The sequence below is a fragment of the Falco punctatus genome (assembly GCF_963210335.1).
Source record: "Falco punctatus genome assembly, chromosome: 8".
Classification (NCBI taxonomy): domain Eukaryota; kingdom Metazoa; phylum Chordata; class Aves; order Falconiformes; family Falconidae; genus Falco; species Falco punctatus.
Window position 1 is genome coordinate 22,711,887 of NC_137588.1, and position 16,382 is coordinate 22,728,268.

General features: G+C 35.5%; 1 protein-coding gene across 2 annotated transcripts in view; it reads left to right on the forward strand.

Moving 5' to 3' along the window:
• Positions 1-16,382, forward strand: part of TTC21B (tetratricopeptide repeat domain 21B) — a 39,021-nt gene that overhangs the window by 465 nt on the left and 22,174 nt on the right. Inside the window, exons 2-14 of one of the 2 annotated variants that reach the window (XM_080399071.1) lie at positions 225-354; positions 1,363-1,473; positions 2,741-2,907; positions 5,082-5,204; positions 7,162-7,319; positions 7,711-7,795; positions 9,325-9,423; positions 9,981-10,173; positions 11,172-11,269; positions 11,747-11,947; positions 13,793-13,922; positions 14,379-14,536; positions 15,613-15,837. In XM_080399071.1, the coding sequence (XP_080255197.1) occupies positions 225-354; positions 1,363-1,473; positions 2,741-2,907; positions 5,082-5,204; positions 7,162-7,319; positions 7,711-7,795; positions 9,325-9,423; positions 9,981-10,173; positions 11,172-11,269; positions 11,747-11,947; positions 13,793-13,922; positions 14,379-14,536; positions 15,613-15,837 (1,878 nt within the window). The remainder of the gene's footprint in view (positions 1-224; positions 355-1,362; positions 1,474-2,740; positions 2,908-5,081; positions 5,205-7,161; positions 7,320-7,710; positions 7,796-9,324; positions 9,424-9,980; positions 10,174-11,171; positions 11,270-11,746; positions 11,948-13,792; positions 13,923-14,378; positions 14,537-15,612; positions 15,838-16,382) is intronic. The other variant, XM_080399072.1, reaches the window with a different exon arrangement.

A 16,382-nucleotide genomic window follows, 5' to 3' on the forward strand; every position in this document is an offset into this window, starting at 1 on the left:
CGCTGCCGCCGGGCGCCGTCCCGTCCCGGGCCTCTCCGCGGGCGTGGGGCAGGGGCTGGGACAGGGCCTGGGGCCGGCGGGGGGCGGCCGCCGGAGGGGGTGGTGGAGCCTGGGGCAGGAGGCCGAGCGGCCGGGCGGGGACGGTCTGGAGCGGTGGGCTGAGGGTTCCTGCCGTCCCGGGCTGAAGCGTTTGCAGGGGTGAACCGAGGCCGCCTCTCCCGCAGGCGCTGCTCAATTATTACTGCCAAGAGGGCTACTTCCACCATGTCCGGGCTGCGGCGGACGAGGCGCTGGGGCGGCTGGGCAGCGACCCGGTGTTCCTTTTCTTCCGAGCCTACGGCGCCCTGAGGGCAGGTAAGGCGGGGCTGGGGGGCTGCTCGGTGTGCCCCGGCCCTCCGCCGCCACGCGAGCGCAGGGGATCCCTGCGTCACAAAAGTCGGTCTTAGTCTAGACAGAAAGAATGTAATGTTATGGAGCCTGAATGTGGTCCACCACGGCTTTCCACGGCCCCGCCTGCCCCCCGCAGTTTGAATCTGATCTAGACCACATAGTGCTGAAGTCAGAAATAATAAGTATTTTTTTTTTTAATGGTTGCATGAGTGTGGGACAGGTAAACGGGTTCCCTGGCGGGAATTTAAGCTCTGCCCAAATGCCTATTGCATTGCATCGTAAAGATAAATTTACTTGTTCCGGTTTATATCTTGTCCCTTCGATGCAGCTGTATCCAATTTTTTGTATCCATCTGCCTCAGAGGACCTTGACAGCTCATACCTATTGGGAGGATCTTTGTGTACATTAAATTGTTTTGAAGTTTATTTCACTAAATCTGGATTTCAGGGATGTCACAGAATACGAACAAGTAACCTGAAGTGGGGGAGAGCTGTGGCAGTAGGCTAGGAAGGATTCAAGAGATGTTTGAGGTGGTGTATCTGTTCCCAAATGTGCTGCCTTTTTTTTGTTTGTTTTACAGTCACATGTTCCTATTTTTTAAGATACTGTCTCTTCTGTTGATGTTCAAAAGATTTGCACAAACAAGGCACAAATCCTGGCTATATAAAGAAAAGAGCTGCTCTGTGCCCTGTGTAAAATAATAAAGATGATTTTCATCTTTATGGCAGTTGGCAGAACTAGCACACAACTCCTTTCAAGTTCTCTGCATTGAGATGCTTTTTTCTTTCTTGTGTCTGAAAGACTTGCACAAACAAGTGAAAATGAATGTGTGAATAATGAAGGGAGTTATGAAGAAAGTTATCAAAAACACAGAAGAAAAGATAGAGGGAAAAAAATTTGTCAGATTGGCATTTGATGTTGACAGTCTCTCTTAAAAAATATTATAGCCTATTCTGCACTTGTTTCCACTAGGTGACATCCAAGAGGGTATTCGACAGTTGGAGGCTATTAAAAACAAACAGGAGGTGTCACTTTGTACAATGATGGCTCTGATTTATGCCCATAAAAAGAGCCCTAATCCAGGTATGCTCATTAAGACAATACTGCTTCATGTTTATACAGCTGTGTGTGAGAAATCTGAGAGTTGTAGACTAATTCTGCCTAATTTAAAAAGGTATACTCTAACTTCGCATTTGATACAGTATCTAGCACTGAACTGAGTGATACTTATCAAGATTGTAAAGAGAAATATCAAAACACAGAACTGTTAAGAGTAAGACTCAATGTTACAATAAAACACTTGAAAAAAGATATCTGACTTGGCTACCATGATAAAAAAAACCCCTGCATTCAACTTCCTGTGGTGGTTGTTCTCTCTTGTCTGATATCAGTAATTCTGAGCAGAACTGCAATATAAGAAGTCATTAAAGCTGTACCTTTTTATCTTGCAAGTTATCCTGACCTTAGAAATGGAGAAAAGAATTTTATGAACATCAGTATTCCTTTCTCCAATCTAAAAACTGTGGTTATTTTGGTAAGGATTATATTCTCAAAACCACAGTTGGTTTATCAGGTAAACTGAGTTGTCGTGGAACTATTGCCCTGTTATTTTCCTGACTCTGTAGATCTATAACTGTTACTGACAATTTTGTTAACCAGTATGATGTGAAACAGTTCTGACTAATGACATCGTTCTTAATTGAGTCCTCGAGGATTGATACTGTAGAGCAGCAAAATTATCATGCATTTCAAGACTCTCTGAGAAAGTCATGGCAGTAAGTCAGACATTTGGTTTTAATGGCTCCTCAAAAAGTACCAGGAATGAATGTGGGCAAAAGAAAATATTTGGCGGTAAGTCCCACACATCAAATGAAATTTTTCTGTGGGATTGACCTGATGAGAACAACTGACAATAATGATGAGGGTGTAAGAAAATGAACTTTAGCGTTAAGAAAGACGTCACATATTTTCTAGACATTCTGGAGCTAAATTGTCTTCTGTTCAGCATTTTAGGGCTGCTCTACAGTTGACTGTTTACTTGTTTAGCAGACACTGGTATAAATGTGAACTTTATAATAAAGTTTCCATTTATCTGGCAGAAGTCTCGGCTACAAATCTAATGTTTAACAATCAGCAAGATTCTTGCAGAAATGGCCATGTTGATGGGGACCCTCTTCTGTCTTTTACGTTTGTACCTGATTAATATTTTTAATTAGAAGGGATTGTCTGGGTGTTTACCAGTATATAATACAGAAAACAATGTTTGTTTTGGATGCCCTTGGCTTATGTGCTGCTCTTTTGTAATATTTTGAGATGCTATCAAAAAAAGTTCTGAACAAAACCTTTTCAGATCGAGATGCTATTCTAGAATTGGATGCAAAAATGAAGGAGCAACGTAGAACAGCAGGACAGCAGGCTCTGTACTTTGCTGGCTTGTTTTTGTGGCATCTTGGTCGTGAGGACAGAGCCCGTGAATATGTTGATAGAATGATCAAAGTTTCTGGTGGTGGTAAAGAGGTAACTATTTTTCCTATGTAAAATAGTAATAGGACCACATATACTGTGAAACTAGGATTATTGCACTGATACTGTTTGGAGGTTTCCTTTAACTGTTTTGTGTTCTAATACTTTCTTAATGTCACAAATTCATTTGACAAGGCAGAATAGAATTCCCATAATGATTTGTGTGTGTGTGTCTACTAAGTATTCATTTTCACTTAACAAATGAGAGGTCTGCACTGGCCAATGGAAGTAATACGTAATTCCGCCAGTTTTGCTACTTGATACTGAGCATCATAATTCCCAGCCAAAAACTGAGTGTCATAGTCTCACTAGAGGGAGACATCTGTTTTGAATCTGAAGACTAAAAAATACCCAGAGGATCAGGGATTTAAATTTTTGCCAGTTGTTAAAGGCAAAATTTGCCTAGGGTTTTACAAAATATAACTTATTTTTGAATCTCTGTAACTGTTGTATGTAGCAGTGTCTTCTGCATTTATATACAGATGTTACTGTGTTATTTTTTTTAGATGAGATGTCAGCTTCAATTCAAGGAGAGAAAAAAAAAGGGTGGTTTTTTTTGTAGTTGGACATCTTCGAGGCAGAGCTCTTAAAACTGAATGAGTAATTGTTCTCTTATGACACTACTATTAAACACAAGTGTTGTTTCTGCATTGTTCCTCTGTGTGGTTCAGTACATTGCTTAATTTGTAATATACAGTTTCATTGTTTATAGGATAGTACGTGTGTTAGAAATCTGCAACTATTCTAAACGTTAATTTCTGAAATTGTTAGGAATTTAAGTAAAAGCTTAGCTTTTGAACTATCACTGATTATTAATTAAAATCGGTAGCTATTTTTAAGTACTACCTAATTTTTACTGATGAAGAAATAGTTAAGGACATCACAAAGCATTAACACGTTAGTTTCTAAAAAGACTAAGGATATGCCATTTTGGTAAAATAGCAGTATTTGTAATTTCGCATATTGAAACTGTAGTAGTTGGAGTTTGTTTTCAAACAGCTATTTAATGGATTTGAAATATTTTCTTTACAGAGGGACATGCACATACATAAAAATATGCATTAGAATTTAAAAACATAGAAAGCAAATAGTTTTCTCTTTTTCTAAATTTATGCTAATCCTTTTTTCTTAGTTTGACAATACAAAGTTATGTGTACTTTGGGTTTTTTTGGGAGATGGCTAGGGGTGCATAAACTTAGTAAAATGCGGTTTACTTGGTATACACAGTTTGTTTTGATAAGGAGTACATAAAGTTATCTTAGATAAAAGTAAATTGCCTTCCATCTTTTTTAAATGTTTGACTCTGAATTTCAGCCATTTTCTGTTGTGTAACCAAATCATGGCCCTGATTGTTAGCAATTACAAAATATGGCTCTTCAACTAACCTTTGCGCTTTAAATACATGGCTCCTTTCCTTTAATATTGTATTACAAAAGAGCTAGTGATATTTTACAATCTAAATTTTTGGGTTTATGGCAATTATTATGGCAATTTAGTGAAATGATCCAGCACTTCAAAACAGACTTGTTTTACTTAAGCTATAATTAAACGTATGGAACACGTAAGAGAAATTAAATTAATTAATTACAAGTAATAATTCCTGCAGTGAAAAGACGTTTTTTTACCTTTTAGAAGTTCCAGGGTTTTTGTTTTTTGTTTTTATTTTTAATAATACGCTTGGGGATTTGAGAAATGTCAGATCTTTGCCCTTTGCACATGGCTTTTTCTTTGTAATCAGACAGTAGGAAAAAACCCCCAAGTTTCCATTTTCAACACCCCATATGCTTCTCAATGTCTCACATAAACGAAATCTTAAGAAAATAATCTGCAGCAATGTTTGCAGAAAATATTTTTTCTGTCTTATGCAATCATTTTTGCAAGGTTTTGTTCTGTCTGTTGAGAGTGTTAAAGTTCAGTGCCATTGTTTGGGATTTTTTAATCCTGTAAGTAAATATGTTATTTGATTAATGTAATGCTGGAATGAATTGCTAATATTTTAGGTTATACTGTAGACTGGTTATAATTTCAAATATATATTTTAAATATTTGAAATACATTCTTCTTTGAGTCCTATTTTATTTTAAGGTTACTTCTGCTCGTTACTGTATCTAGTATACTTTTTTTACCAACTAGTTAGTGAAGAATTCCAATTTATTTTTTGTTTACAGGGGTTGATTTTGAAAGCATGGCTTGATCTCACCTGTGGGAAAGAAACTCACATTAAAAAAGCTGTGAAATACTTTGATGAAGCACTGCAGGAAGGCAATGATGTTTTTGCTCTGCTTGGTAAAGTAAGTTTACTCTATTATTTTAATGCTTCCTAAATGTCATATTAGTCTTGTAGAGCGATTAGAGAGATGTTGAGAAGAGTTATCTATAAGTGAGCTTTTCCAAATAGAAATATAGCTCAGTCATACCCTTTTTATTCAGAGGAAAATAATAGGGTGTAGCAGAAATGAAGTTTGAAGTGATTTATTAAATTGTTAAAGGAGTATAGAACAGTTAGCAAACAAACTGATTTGCAGCACAATAAAAATATACTGACACTTCTGTTTCCTGTGGTAGACAGCCCATTTTACATAGTTTGTAGTTAAATGTAACAAGTAGCTGAGGTTCATATTTGTAGAATGAGACAAAGGCGCATGCCTGGGTTGCAGTAATGGTAACTGTGTCTGTTACCATATACATAATTAGGAACTTCTGGGGCACTCTTGTTGTATTACCACATTTCCCTACTATAAAACATTGCTGCAGTGAGATATTGCTTCACTAAATACAAATTCCAGCTTTTTTTCTTAGTTTTATGAACTGGAGCTGATAACTACTTATTCCCACACATCTGTATTTCTTTTATGTATGTTAAAATGATGCTCTTTTCTCTCTCTTTTTTTTTTTTTTTTCTTGGAATAAAATTAGCTACGAGATGACACTTCAGGGTCCATTAGACACCAACGTAAAAAAGAAAGGTATAGGTTAAATACAGTCAGTCTAGTTCATATTGAGGTTGTGATTTTACTACATACACAAGAAAAACTGGTTTTATTATTGTATTACATATGTAAAGAAATAATGTTTAAAATTGCCTTAAAATGTGAAAGTATGTGTGATCTCATCCTTTTTGCATGGGACACCTGTCCACATTACAGAATTACTGTGTGCCCTGGTAAAAGAAGTAGTAGTTAAAACTGTAGTGTGATCATCTATGAAAATTGTTAACAGTTGGGGGTTTTTATCATCATCAGTCCATTTCAAGTGTTCATTTTGATTATATTTCATTAAGAGAGTGGCATGAATTGTTTTCTTTACACATTTTTCTGTTTCAGAGTATACTACTTGTTTATATCATAGACATTGTTACTGATTAACATAATGTTTGTTTAGTATTCTAAAGCTAAATGCAAAAAAAATTCTTCAATGAAAATAAGAAGACTAAGGTTCAGGAAAGTGTGCACAATAGTATTTGGTTAGGCATGTGTACTTGGCTGTACGTGGACTATTGAGTTCAATTACTGGTTTATCTCAAATTTAGTTACTGCAATTAGATTTTAGACAGAAAGCTACCTTGTGATGGCTTTAGAAATTAACTCTCAGAAACTACTAAGTTTGCACCATTTCTGTCTCAAAAATATGAAGTAAAATGGCATGCACAGTCACCTGGAATATGGTAAGTTTTAAGCATCAAGTCAAAATGGGGGATTTAAGCCCTAAATTGATTTCTGCTTGAATTAATTTAAAACTGTAATACTTGATGCTTCTGAAATAGTTTTGTATTTGGAGTACCCTGTAAATTGCTTTACAATTAAAAACGTTTTAATTCTAGGAACAGAGATGTACTGAGTGTAGGTTTTAGATCGTGTGTACCTCAGGGTTTGAAAAAATGTTTTATCTGTGCTCAATGCTCAATATCCTAAAATTATGAGGTACTTGAGGCTAAGTTATTTGAAACCTAGTAAGACAATTTTACTCTTCAGCTACATCTCTGTATTTTTCTTGCTCGTAATTGTCTAGTCACTTGTAAATGCTGCAATTACGTTTGTTATAGAGTGCTTACCGCACACCAGGTTTTACATGTCTTGCTATTTGATTGTTGTAGTATCTCTAGTTGTGGTTAGTGCTGAAGTAAAAATATTGCTTAAAGAAAGACTTTTTTCTCACTAGCTTTTTTCCTGTTTTCTGAATGGAAGAACAGAATCTTCTCGCATATGTGAGTGTACAGGCTTTTGATGTGACTTTTCTTCCTTCCATTAGGCACAATATTTTGAGGTCCGACAGAATTATTCAGGAGCTCTGGAAACTGTGAACCAGATAATTGCAAACTTTCCAAACTTCATTCCTGCTTTCATAAAGAAAATGAAGCTACAACTAGCCTTGCAGGACTGGGAGCAGGCAGTTGAAACAGCAAATAGGTTGAGTATGAAGTAGCACACCACTAATTGTGTTCTTGCCATGTTTACACTGTAAAAACACTTTGAAACAAAAGCAGATAGGTTTCTATTCACTTTTAATTAATTAGAACTAGTTAAACCAGTTTTTAAAAAAATAAATTTCAACTCAATTAAGTTTTGTTAGAACCCAGCCTTACAATCCTGAGAGGATGCTACATCTATATGTGGATCCATTTTGGATGGAAGAGGATCTTTTCTGAGTTAGGCATAAAGTAACAAAGCTGTGCTTTCAATTGAGAGCTATGGCTCTGACTTGTATTGCACAGTCACTTTATTCCCTTTTTGGGATAAAACAGGTAATTGAGCAAAGATTGTTTTGTTTTCTTTACATTCACCTTTTGTATGGCTTCAGACTATTGCAGAAAGATGCCCTCAATTTAGAAGCCATACGAATGGAAGCCCTGCATTATCTATGCAGAGAAGGAAATATATCTGCGGTAAGTTTTTATTAGCACACCGCTGAGCATAACACAGTCTTTGTAATGACTAGGTGCCACATGTGCTTTATTCTTTATGTCTTGTGCTACACTACTTATCTGGAGGAAGAGGTAGATGCAGCTATTCTGACTCGAATGGCTGCTCTAGCTTATTGTTAGGGTATTTTCTGGATGCCAAGGGAAACATAATTTTTTACCTCGATCTTTCCAGAGAACAGGAGTCAAGCCGAATGGATGTCTCCTCTGGATAGTTAATTGAATCATGTTGATTTGAATCATCAAAGCAATCTTTTACTGCTTAAATGCCCTTTTGATAAATTAATAATTTTTTGTAAGCCTTCCATTAGTTTTAAGTATTTTATTAATTGAACTAAGGGAAATACTGAGGGTCTCATGGTGATAAATTTTTGGAAGGGGGTCGTAGTCAACAACAGTCTGCTATGTTAGGTTGCATAACCTGTGCTTTGTTCATCCTTTTTTGATAATTACTAGGGGGATTTTTAGCTTGAAGAATTCCATTTAACTTACTCCCAAGATCCTTTTCTGCTCAAAGATATATACATGTATTTTTGTACGTATGGTGCTTGTGCTGTTTTTCAGGAAACTTTAAAACACTTTATCAAAATTGTCATGAAATCATTACATATTTTTAAATATCTTCTCATTATGCAAAAATGCTGGTATAATTTAAGTGGAGACTTACCAGAAAAAGAAATGTTCTGAGTGCTTTGTAGATGTTTTTAAAGTTATAAAAGCAAAGGTATTTTAAGTTGCTTAACACATTTTTAGTTATTGCAAAGAACTCTGTAGTGATTGGTTTATATATAATCAAATTTAAGCCTTATTTACGCACAATCATAGGAAATATGGAGAAGCAATAACAATTGCAGACTCCAGTTCAATAAAGCCTACCACAAACGAATTTGCTGCACATGGTAGGGTGTAAACAAAATTCTGGGGTTACATATGAGTAAGACCCATGTCTAGAAAAAATTTAAAAACCTGATGATATTTAAACATGATTCAGGTGTCTACTTCTAAAGTTGTATTAAAAAAACCCCACAGGTACGTTATTATTGTAATGCCAGAAATGCCTAAAATACCTTAGATGGTTTGAGAAATTGTGATGTTAAAATTCTCAGCATCTGGAACTGTTTTGGTTTTGAGCCTGTGTGTCTGTATCGCACTGAAGCGCAAACAAGATTCACAGGTCTGATTCCTCAGACTGTCTTGCTTTATTGGGAGTCTTCCATTATATCAGATGCAGTTCAAGTCTTTCACTTTTTCTAGAGCACGTATAGAGGGCACGTGATCTACTTTGTCACTTCACTATTTCCAAAGCATTTTTCTAGGAATGCCAGAATAAATCTTAACTCCTACCCCTGAAAACTTCTGAGTTTGAATTTCAGGATATTGCACAGTAAAAGGTGTGACTAGTTTTTAGTGAAAACTATTAAATACTCCTAATCTGCTATTTCTGTTTCCTAATCTGCTATTTCTGTTACTTATGTTACTCCTTTTTCTCCAAGGCTTCAGCAAGACTGGAAGACCTAATTAAAGCATTGGACAGATTAGAACCATGCAACTCACAGCTCTTCTGTAAAATGGCTTTAGCTTTCAGTAGAACAGTGAGTATGCTTTTTTTCTTAAGAGCACACAATTATCTATATATCCTGGGTTTTGCTTTATTTTCTAGTAGACAGATGTTAAATGTCTACTAAAAAGTAGAAGATTGCAGACAATTGAAATAGATTACCTTGTGTAACCTTTGGTAGCTACAGTTTTAAAATTTTACATTAAGTATGAATTACAATACTTAAGCCATCTCATTCCAAAAATGTTTTTACTGCTTGCTTTTGAATGAGAAACAGGTTTCCAATGACAATACACTCAAATGTCCACCAACCATATTCTTAATGTAGGAAAGTGACAAGGTTAATCTAACAGCCTTAAAACTGAAGGTTTCTTTATTCTTTGTACTTATCAGAATTGTTCTAAGGAAGCATTTAAAGCTACTATCAACTATTCCTTATTGTGTGGTATTGTATGTATATTTATGTTTGAATCCAGCCCACTTTAATGTCACAATTTATGAGATGTTATCTCAGCTACTACAGTAGTGCTCAGTGTGTTTTTTGAAGTGAATAAGAGAAACTTAAGTTTTAAAGATTATTCTTGCCATTAGTGTGGCCGGAACCAGCTCATCCTTCAACATACACAAACCTTAGTTGAAAGAGCATCTGATTTGGCATCTGACAATGCAGAATTTGCAACTGAACTTGGCTACCAAATGATTTTACAAGGGAAAGTGAAAGAAGCTTTGAAATGGTACAAGACTGCTATGACGCTTGATGAAACAAGTGTTTCTGCACTAACTGGTAAGGTTTTATGCTTTCTTTGGGATTTTACTGGTCTTAAGACACAGACGATGCTTTTTTGATCACGTCTTCCTACTACTGCTGCTAGGAAAATCTGGAACTGTTAAGAACACAAGTATTGGACCGGACTTCCTGCTTCATGTTACGCTGTCTTCCTTGTAGCAACAGCTTCTCCACACTGGATCTGTCTTTTGAAAAGTGAAACTCTTCTCTTTAAAATTAGAACTCTCAAAGTAATGATAAGGAGAGAGATGTGGCTGTATTTTTTTTATTTTTTGATTTTATTTCACCTCTGTGGTATCTAAGAACTAGAGAACTCTTAAGCACTACAAAAATAAAAAATTCAGTGGCAGCTGATAAAACAAGCTGTCTATGGCTACACAGGTGTCTAAATAAGATTGAGAAAAAAGTCTAAATGTGTGATAGTTTTGACAGACATGTTATGTTCTTTGGAAAAAAAAATATATTTTTATGATGTCCAATTGCTGTCAAGACAATGGAGTGTAAATATGGCATACTTGCTTCACAGATTTTCCAGTGTTTGTTTTTTTCTCCTTAACTGTGCGATTGCCTTAAACAGTAAGAAAAATTTAGGTGGTAGGAGTGGTTTGTGTGTGTGTGTGTATTTAATTTTATTTCACCATTTGTTCTGAACTTAGAAGCCAAACTTTGTGATGCTTCTACTTAGACTAGAACCAGTTGAAGATTTACTGGTTTAAACTTTGTAATATAAGAGGGATGAGATCTTTCCATGAAACTGCTTTATAGTATTGTGTATATTAATCTCTCAGTTGTGTATCATCTATCCTAGGTATTTCTAAGTACATAAAATCTGCATTACCATGTCTTGGTCTATTCTTTCTTCTCGTATTGCCACTTTATGAAGAGGTTGAGGAGAGAAAAAATTAATTCTAGAAAACAAAGCAATCTTTTGCTTTAGAATTAATTAAACAAAGATTGCTTTGTTTTCTGCAATAAATTGTTTAAATATATTACAGGAATTATCCGTTGTCAGCTAATACAAGGGCAATTGGAAGATGCAGAACATCAGTTGGAGTTTCTTAATGAAATTCAGCAGTCCATTGGGAAGTCTGGGGTAGGAGACATCTTCCTTCATTAAAATACTTTGATCATAATCTGAATTGTGGTCTACTAGCTACTTCATCTTCTATATTTCAGTCACCTGAGCAGAGCATTCTTAATGGAGTACCATTAAATCTAAATTTCAGGTTTTCTTCCTATCAATCTAGGTTAAGATGTTGTTTAACACAGGGCTGTTTGCTTGCAGAGCAATAACATCTTTGCCTTTCTGCAAATTATCTGAAGATAAGTTTTTGAAACATTAAGAAGGAAGGAATACTAATTATTTTCAGGATTTTGTGCTTCTTGCACAAATAATTGATACAATGATCATCAATGCCATTTACAGTGAACATACTAAATGTGTTACAGTATGCCTAAATATAAAGAAGAAATGGCTATCACTAATAACTGTTTGGTATTATATAAGTAACAGATGAATGTATCTGGAATATGGAGGATGTTTTACTGGTTTTCTTTTTTTCCTCTGTAGGAATTACCTTTCTTGCGTGCAGTCCTAGCTATGAAAAAACAGAAGAGACAAGAAGAAGTTATTGCCTTATTGAATGATGTTCTGGATGCTCACTTTTCATCTTTGCATGGTTTTCCTCTTGGTATAGAATATTTTGAAAAACTAAACCCTGATTTCTTGCTAGAAATCATTAGAGAATATCTTAATTTTTGCCCAGCACAGGTAAGCAGCTGTAGAGCATGTCTGTCTGAAAATGGAAATTACTTTTGCATTTCATTTTGAGATCAGTTAATCATGAAGCAAAAATTTAGAAAATATCCCCTCTTAAAAAATATGTATTTATTTGAAGTAAAAGTGTGTTTTAAGATATTGTACCACTATTTAATCAAAATAACTATGAAAAGATATCTTCTGTGAAGTGAGCAAGTTGAAATGTCACCTGAAGAAACCTGAGATATTTGTTTAATGCACTGTGTGTGTATTTTTAAATTTTTAGTTTCTCTTTTGATCAGGAAACTAACAATACAGTGACTAGGGCTATCTCAATATGAAACTAGGATGTTCACACTGACAATCCTATTCTTGAAATATTTTTGTCAGCTCAGGGTATATTTTCAGTCTACACATGACCTTTCTTTGTTTCAGTTTTGTGTATTGGTTAAAAATCTGGAATACTCCTTTTTTTTAATGTTATTATTACTCATTCCAAACAAAAATCTCACTCACTTAGATTGCTTATATTCTGTGACCGGATTTGCTTGTGCTAGTTTTGGCAACAGAGACGTGCAGAACTTGAATTGTATGGGGACCTGACATCTCTAAAGCAGAAGAAACACATTTAAAGTTTCTTTAAATGGTGTCTTCCTTAAATAGATTATTCTTCTGAAATAGCTGGGAGCTGACTTTTGGTATCCTGTCCTTAGTAGATTTCTAGTCTAATTATAGACCTTTCCCTTAAGTATTTGTTTATGTACAATATGTATATGTTTATGTATTTTAAAATCTAGCAGCAAACAAGTAGTTATCCATTGTTATGTTCTGTCCCAGTAGCAATAACACTTTCGTGTCACAGATGGAGATAAATAAGAAGTGTCATTCTATGAGGTAGTGTCTTAGCTGAAGATTTCCCTGGAGGATATTCCAGAAGTACTTAATGCCAATGGTGGTTCTTTATTTGGGATGAAAACTGGTGGTTTTTTTTTTTCCTGAACTATTGTCCACATAAATATTTGTAGAAGAAAAGATAGGCTTTTCCTGAAGTTTCATTCTCATTTTAATGCAAAAAAGCATTTGGTAGTATTAAAAAGTGAGGAGTTTAGCCAGGTGGTGGAGGCTTCTAGTTTGGTAGTAGAGGATCACTGCTTCCCCAGGGCATGGGTCCTGTGGAAGTGTTAGCCTTGAACAGAATGATCTTTAGGTTGCCTTTTCCTTTTTATATGTAATAGACAGCAACTAGCTAAAGTAATGGAAATGAACAGTGTTTCTGATAACGAGCAACTGAAATGTGGTACATTGTCCTAGCAGTTTACATGAAAGTAGCTATTTCTCAGCTGCTATTTTCAGTTTGGGTTTAGCAGTATGGATATGTTCTGTGACATGAAGTAAGGGTGGGAGGGGCAGGACCAGACCCTTTCCTTCTCATCTTTTTGCTCATTTGTTCCATCTTTAGCTCTCTTGAAATTTAGTTCATTTTACCATTTGTGTTGGATGGGTTGGCGTGGTAATTCAGAATATGTGACCAAATGTTTATGGACTGACTCTTCAGTGTATGTCAGGTCTGAACTGTTTTATCATCTGTGAAGTCCATGAAGCTGTCCTGTTTTCCTTCTGGTATCAAGAAGTTGCCCCCATAAATTTAAAACATTTTTTTGTATTTCTTCACAATGATAGCTTTCAGCTTTTTGGGCTGAAGAAAATAACGCTGCTTTGCTATTGCTCATTTAAGTTTAAAGTGAAACTTAGACTTAAAATGAAATCTAAGTCCAAAACCTGTCTACTGAGGTTGTTGCGTGTGTGTGTTTGTTTTGGGGTTTATTGGTTTTGGTGGTGTGTTTGTTTTACCTTTAGCCTGCAAGTCCTGGGCAGTCATCTTCACCAATTCTCAAGCACTGTGCTTCTGTTCTTGAAACTGTGGTAAAAACTGTGCCTGGTCTTCAACAAGCTGTCTTTTTAATTGCAAAAGTGAAATACTTATCAGGTAATAGTTGCATGAATGATTAGCTATCCACCTGTCTAGCTTCTTTAATATAAAAAATTAGTTTCACACTTTTAAATCATTACATTTATCTTTCACTGCAGAACACTGCATTACAGCGAAGTGAAGAACACTTGTAGTACCTATATTTGTGATTTATATGAGCATATTTTAATTGTACAGGCACATAAATGTATGGGGGTTTTATCTGTTGCTTCCAAAAAAGGTTATTTATTGACTGATTGACATATAGAACAGGAAAATATCTTCACTTTGACCTGGTTTTGAATTAATTTCATAGCCATATAATACTTTGTATATGAGTTTATTCACTAAATGCTTGCATTTATTTAAAAAATCCCGAATTATTAAATTGCTGAATAATTAATAAACACTCTATATTTAACCTCTGTATTTCACATCAACTACTTTTTCACTTTACCTTTTTTAACTTCCTAGGGGATATTGAAGCAGCCCATAGTAATCTACATTACTGTCTTGAAAGGAATCCTTCTTATGCAGATGCACACTTACTGATGGCCCAGGTGTATTTGGCTCAAAACAATACTAAACTATGTTCTCAGTCCTTGGAACTTTGTCTGAGCTACAACTTTGAAGTGAGTTGGACAAAAGAATGAAGCCATTTCATTCTGTCAGTCTGAAGCTATATGTTTTCGTATATAGTAATTTTTAAACTGTACTACTTATGACTCTTCCACTACAAGCTTAAATGATTGTATGAACATGGTAACTGAATATTTATCAAAGAAGTGACCATCAGGACAAAATTAATACGTTAATACAACATATTGAAATTGTTTTGAAACCAAAAGAAAGAAATTACAGCTTTTTCTCAAATCCTTACGTAAATATGAAAAACATGTTATATAAACAGAACTTGTATTTCCAGACTAACCTTGCAACAGTCTTTAAAAGCCAACATAGAAGGACTTGGAAGATTTGATCCAGTATTGTTTCTGGACCTCTTGCACAGATGTATAAATGCTAATGAAGATACACAGGGATGCTTGAGGGGATCAAAATGGGTCTGTAGGTACCTCTGGACAACTCATGCTGCTTTAAGCATGCTAAATGTTAAGAGAGTAGCAATATGCTGTGCACTATTTCATTAATGTTACATTTTTGTCCATCTTTTCTGTCCCTTCAAGAGCTAATTTGGTAAATTATGTGCTGTGTTAGAAAACTTCCACTGTTTTGCAGTGGTCCTCACAGGGTTTTATTTCTTGGGGGTAATATATTTCAGTATGGGATTTTTGATTTGTTGACATCAGTGGAACTTTATGTAGTATTAACACTGAGTTGGGAACACACTACACAGCACTCATTAGGTCTGGAGTTGTGCCAAGTCTCTTGACAGACCTTTGCTGAAAAGTGACAACCTGCCAGTTTCTAGGCATGCTCCCATCTTGGTTCCGTCCTCCAAGTCATGCATGAAAGCTGAAGATTAACTACCTAGTTAGGAGACGCAGAGGTGCTTGCAACTTCGTACATAGTTAATTTCTCTTATCAATGTTTTATTTTCATAAGTAAATTACTCATAATGAAATCAGATGTATTTGGAGGAAAGAAGGAACCAAGGTCAATATTAAAACAAAAAATCTACTTTCAGGATGGTTTGAATGCTATGCATAAAGTAAAATTTGGAAACTCCTTCTCTCACCTTTTTTTTTAGGTGAGAGAACATCCTGTTTATCACTTAATTAAGGCCCAAACCCAGAAGAAGATGGGAGAATTATCAGAAGCTATTAAGACCTTACAGATGGCAAAGAATTTGCCTGGAATGAGAAAATCTACATCTTCCTCAAAAACTAAAGGAAAAAGAATTGAAATTGATGCAAGTGATCGTGTGTCTGTCTTCCTAGAGTTAGTAGAAGCTCATCGTTTGAATGGAGAACCGGTAAGATGGCAAACTTGCTAAGATGTAATACATACCTGGTAACAATTTCTTTTTCCCCTTGACAAAGTGTCTATTCTCATCAGTTCAGAATAGAAAACTATCACTTCTTTTTACCAAGAGGAATTGCTTGGTAAAATTTCGAAGATGTTAATATCTGACTTGACAGCTTGTACCTTAAATGGTTCAGAAAAAAAACCCAAAACAAACCAACACCTACTTGCAGGTGTTCAACTTTGAATCTACAAAACCCCTTTTCATTTTGAGGAGGTACTGTTGATGTTCACTTGCTAGTATGTAGGTTCTTGTTTTGCTGTCAGAATGCTGTTGGAAATGTTTTTGGATTGCATTCTTATCTTTGTGTAGCAGCATCCTTACTATCAGCTGTTTCTTAATAAACAGTAGGACACTGTGTATGTATAAGAATATAAGAGAAACCATACAATTGTTTACTTGGAAGTGACCCCTGGAGATCATCCTGCTCAAAGCAGGACCTGTTAGACAAAGGTGCTAATGGCATTGTCCAGTTGAATTTTGAGCATCTTCTT